At 49.3% G+C, this 5,000-nt stretch overlaps 2 protein-coding genes across 2 annotated transcripts in view; both read right to left on the bottom strand.

The window, feature by feature from the left end:
* LOC138861725 (ice-structuring glycoprotein-like) overlaps nucleotides 1–480 on the bottom strand; it is a 1,949-nt gene extending 1,469 nt beyond the window's left edge. Inside the window, exon 1 of the mRNA XM_070121545.1 lies at nucleotides 30–480. Within this exon, the coding sequence (XP_069977646.1) occupies nucleotides 30–480 (451 nt within the window). The remainder of the gene's footprint in view (nucleotides 1–29) is intronic.
* A 47-nt stretch (nucleotides 481–527) lies between these two features.
* On the bottom strand, nucleotides 528–1,687 carry LOC138861724 (regulatory protein zeste-like). The gene is made up of 3 exons (XM_070121544.1): nucleotides 1,304–1,687; nucleotides 932–1,196; nucleotides 528–871 (listed from the first exon to the last, which is right to left on the bottom strand). The coding sequence occupies exons 1-3, from the start codon at nucleotides 1,685–1,687 to the stop codon at nucleotides 528–530; spliced, it is 993 nt and encodes a 330-aa protein (XP_069977645.1).
* Nucleotides 1,688–5,000: the final 3,313 nt, after the last annotated feature.

Raw genomic sequence — 5,000 nt, 5'->3', positions numbered from 1 at the left:
CTGCCAGTGCTGGCAACGCTGCTGCTAACAACAACTGCTGCGCTGCTGCTGCTTGGCTGCTGCTGCTGCTGCTGCTGCTGCTGGCAACTGCGCTGCTGCTGCTGCTGCTGCTGCCGGCTGCTGCTGCTGCTTAACCACTGTTAGCTGCAACAGCAGCAACGGCAACAACAGCGTGCTGCTTAACAGCGCCAGCAATTGCTGCTGCTTGGCTGCTGCAACTGCTGCGCCGGCTGCTGCTGTTGCTGGCTGCTGCTGCTGCTGCTGGCTGCTGCTGCTGCTGCTGCTTAACGGCTGCTGCTGCTGGTGCTGCTGCTGCTGCGCGACGTGTTTAACAGCAACCGCTGCTGCTGCTGCTGCTGCTGCTGCACCGCTGTAACGCTGCTGCTGAAAAAACGATTTGGTAACAACGGCAACGGCAGCAACAGCTGTTGTGGCTGCTGCTGTTGCTGCTGGCTGGTTGGCGGCAAGCAACAGCAACATGCGCCGACAAGCAGCAACAGCAACAACGGCAGCAACAACAACAACAATTAGCAACGACAACTGTTAGCGGCGGCAACAACGGCTGCTGCGCGCAGCAGCAACAACGGCAACAGCAACAGCGACGTAACAGCAGCAACAGCACCGGTGCTGCTGCTAAACAGCAACAGCAGCAACGTACGCCGCTGTAACGCTGCTGGCAGCGCAACAGCGCTGCTGCTGCTGTAACGCTGCTGCTGTAAACCCTTTGCTGCTGGCGCGGCAACGGCTGCTGCTGCTGCTGTGCTGCTGCTGCTGCTCAGCGGCGATATGCTGCTGTAACGCTGCTGCTGCTTAGCTGCTGCTGCTGCTGAATACGTTTGCTGTCGCGCTCGCGGCTGCCAACTACAAGCTGCTGCTTGACATGCCAGCCATCATATGCTGCTGTTAGCAGAGCTGCGCCCTAAGCGCCGGCGCAAGCGGCCTGCTGCTGCTGCTGCTGCTGCTGTTGGCTGCTGCTGCTGCTGCGCGATGCTGCTTGAGCGGCAACAGCGGCTTAGCAGCGGCAACTTAGCGCGGGCTGCTGCTGCTGCTGGCTGCGCAACAACGGCAACAGCGGCAACGGCGACACGAAACAGCAGCTTAACAGCGAAACAACAACGCTGCTGGCAACTGCTGCTGCTGCTGGCAGCAGCAGCAATGACAGCAACAGCGGCAACAACAGCGGCAACAACGATACGCTGGCGTCAACGGCGCTACGGCAACGGCAACGCGTTCTTTAACAGCGGCAACCACAACAACAACAGCCCCGAGCAGCAGCAGCAGCAGCAGCCAGCGCTGACTTAACGCTTAACAGCTGGTGGTCGCTGCTGCTGCTTAGCAGCAACAACAACAGCAACCTTGCTGCTGCTGGGTTTTTCGCAACGGCTGCTGCTGCTGCTGCTGGTTGCTGCTGCCAACCCAGCATAATGGCGCTGCTGCAAGCAACCTTTAACAACAACGGTTTCAACCATTTCTTCTTCCGGCGCTGCTGGCTGCCGCTGCTGCTGCTGCTGTATTGCTGCTGCTGCCAGCTGGCTGCTGGTTCAGCTGATTGGCTGGCAGCAGCAGCCGCTGTTGATTGCTGCTGCTGCTGCTGTTGATTGATTGGTTGATTATTGCTGCTGCTGCTGCTGTAACGCTGCTGCTGCTGCTGCTGCTGCTGGGACTGCTGGCAACGCTCCCTTCTCATCACTGCTTTACTACTACTTACTTGCTACTTTGCTACTACTACTACTACTGCTACTGCTACTACTACTACTAAAGAGTTGATTAAGTAATGTTATAGTTACAAAAGCAAAATTGTTACTTTATAGTATGCTTTCTTTGTTCCCTTAGATTGATTTCAAGTACGTTATGACTGTAAAGATTTTATTTATTTTTATTTATTTTTATTTTTTGTCCTAAATGAGAATAGTGTGTACGTGGTTTCTGTGGCAGCGTTTGTGTGTGCGTGTGTGTCTCTGTCGGTTCCGGGAAGCTCAAGACGAGTATAGGGGAAGGGGGTGGAGGCGGGAGTAGGGGGAGGGGGTGGAGGAGTGGGAGTAGGGGAAGGGGGTGGAGGGAGGGAGTAGAGAGGGAAGGGGGTGGAGGTGTGGGGCGTAGGGGGAAGGGGGTGAGGGGAGGGAGGGAGGGAAGGGGGTGAGAGGCGGGGGAGTAGGGGAAGGGAATGTGGAGGCGGGAGTAGGGGGAGGGGGTGGAGAGTGGGAGTAGGGGAAGAGGGGTGGAGGTTGGAGTAGGGGGAGGGGGTGGAGGTGGGAGTAAGGGGGAAGCAGGTGGAGGTGGGAGTAGGGGGTGGAGGTGGGAGTTGGGGAAGGGGGTGGAGGCGGGAGTAGGGGGAGAGGGTGGAGGTTGGAGTAGGGGGAGAGGGGTGGAGGTGGGAGTAGGAGGATGGGGTGGAGGTGGGAGTAGGAGGAGGGGGTGGAGGTTGGAGTAGGGGAAAAGGGGGTGGGAGGTGGGAGTAGGGGGAGGGGGTGGAGTGAGTGGGAGTAGGAGGAGGAGGGAGAAGGGAGGGAGTAGGGTGAGGGGGTGAGGGGGAGGGAGGGAAAGGGAGAGAGCTCGACGTTCGACTTTCCCACGCGGCTGAGATCCAGGGAAAACTCCAGCCATAGCCCAGGTGGCTGCTGCATCTTCCTCCTCCTCCTCCTCCTCCACCTTCCCTCCTTCTCCTCCTCCTCCTCTCCCCCCCCTCCTCCTCTCTCCTCCCCCTCCTCCTCCTCCGCCTCTCTCCTCCGCCTCCTCCTCCTCACTCCTCCTCCTGCCCCCCCCCTCCCCCTCCTCCTCCTCCTCCTCCTCCTCCTTCCTCCTCCTCCTCCTCCTCCTCCTCCTCCTCCTCCCCCTCCTCCTCCTCCTCCTCCTCCTCTTCCTCCTCCTCTTCTGGCGCCGCTGCAATACATATCCGCTTCTCACAGGGAATTGATTTACCAGTTGACAGAAAGGAATTTTAAGAGCGAATGGAAAACCGACTTGACTGGCGGTTTTTTACCCAACATTTATTGTGAATTTCGTTTAAGATGAAATGGAGATGAATAGGGGGGAGGGGGGGGAGGGCAGAGAATTATAATAGTGAGTTATAAGTGATAATTGTGTGTCCAGAGGAGAATTTATTCTTGTATTTTTTCTATCTCTTTTTTATGAAGATAATGAAGAAAATGCGAAAGTACAAAGGTAATTAGTACTACCTATCTAACCAACTCCATTGTATTAACCACTGCATACACTGAAATATAATTAACACCCAACTTTTAAGATATCTAAATGTATAAGATAACCAAGGTGACCTTTACAAACAGCCTATATTATCATTTTCTACATTTCCAATTAATGACTTACGATCGGTTTGTGAAAAATGTGCGAGACCCAATGGATATTCTTATATAAGGACATGTATATACACAGAAATAAATGCATGTCTGCCTAAATGTATGTCTAGCGATCGGAAATAAATGTATGTCTGTCTAAATGTATGTCTAGCGATCGGAAATAAATGTATGTCTGTCTAAATGTGTGTCTAGCGATCGGAAATAAATGTATGTCTAGCGATCGGTTTGTTAAAATTATGTGAGGCCCGACCCAATGAATATTCTTATATAAGGACATGCATATACACAGAAATAAATGCATGTCTGTCTATCTATCCGGTAGATACACATTTATCTATCCATTTATCCGGTTACTGTAAACGTGTAGCCTGATAGAAATGCCTTTATTTCTGTGCATATGCATGTCCTTATATATGAATATTCATTGGGTCGGGAATCACATGATTTTAACAAACCGATCGCTAGACATACATTTATTTCCGATCGCTAGACATACATTTAGACAGACAAACATTTATTTCCGATCGCTAGACATACATTTAGACAGACACTCATTTATTTCAGTGTATTTGCATGTCCTTATATAAGAATATTCATTGGGTCGGGCCTCGCACATGTGTGGAATTCATGTCGAACAGATTGCAACAGGAACAGCGAAGAGAAGAACAAGAAAACACACGAATATGCCGAATGCCTTTTCGCTAATGCTTCTTTCGGCATATTCTTGTGTTTTCTTGTTCTTCCCTTCGTTGTTCCTGTTGCATTTGCTAGATATGTATAATCGACTCCAGAATGTGATTCCTTACATCATACTAATCAAACTGTGTTAAGTAAGTGTATGGCTGTTTGGTCAGTATATATCACTGTACACTGAGCAAAGATTCACTGATTCAGAGTAGTCCAAAATAGGCAGTTTAGAATATTACTTGATGTGTGTGTATTTCTGTGTGTATGTGGGGGGTGCGTTTTTTTTTGTGTGTGTATATGTGTGTGTGTGTGTGTGTGTGTGTGTGTGTGTGTGTGTGTGTGTATATGTGTGTGTGTGTGTGTGTGTGTGTGTGTGTGTGTGTGTGTGTCTATGCAAGTTTGCGCATTACAAAGGCAATACATTTTACAATGTCAAAACATTTTATATTGTTCATCAATAACTATAAAACAGCTGATGCCATCATTCTGGACCATTTTGTAAAGGTAAATTTAACGAAGGTCATCCTCACAATGCAATATCAATGACTACATGCATTGACAGTATTGATTGCAGATCTTCAATTGCAAATATCATAATCCTGATAATCCTGACAATGTGCAGCAAATATTCATAATAACGGTAACGATAAAACCTGCAAAAGAAAGAATAATAACGCCAGTCATAATGGAGATAACATCAAGTGAAGACTATGTATTTCCTTTTCCTTTTTATCTTTTTTATGCTATTCTATGATATATCATCGCGTATGATAGGTGATTTATTATCCGACGTGAATCCACAGCAAAATGTCTTTGATCAAAGAACGGAGAAGAATAATAATAAGAAGAAAATAAATGAATCTATATATTTTCATAAAAGTAAACAAGGAGGCCCAGAAGATAGAAAACGTGATTCTTAGGGGAAACTGAAGGAAATAAGTAACCTGACTCCCTCCATGTTTACTGCCCCGTCGTTCGCCACGTCAGAAGTTTTCG

Source organism: Penaeus vannamei, chromosome 5, assembly GCF_042767895.1.
Source record: "Penaeus vannamei isolate JL-2024 chromosome 5, ASM4276789v1, whole genome shotgun sequence".
Taxonomy (NCBI): domain Eukaryota; kingdom Metazoa; phylum Arthropoda; class Malacostraca; order Decapoda; family Penaeidae; genus Penaeus; species Penaeus vannamei.
This window is presented reverse-complemented; position numbering and strand designations above follow the sequence as displayed.

Bases quoted from the DNA above. Each gene is read 5' to 3' on its own strand.
- LOC138861724 (XM_070121544.1), bottom strand. From the start codon at position 1,687: ATGAGAAGGGAGCGTTGCCAGCAGTCCCAGCAGCAGCAGCAGCAGCAG. The intron at 1,197-1,303 runs GTTAAGTCAGCG...CGTTGACGCCAG, and splicing joins GCGACCACCAGCTGTTAAGC to CGTATCGTTGTTGCCGCTGT. The intron at 872-931 runs GCCGGCGCTTAG...CATGTCAAGCAG, and splicing joins AGCAGCAGCAGGCCGCTTGC to CAGCTTGTAGTTGGCAGCCG.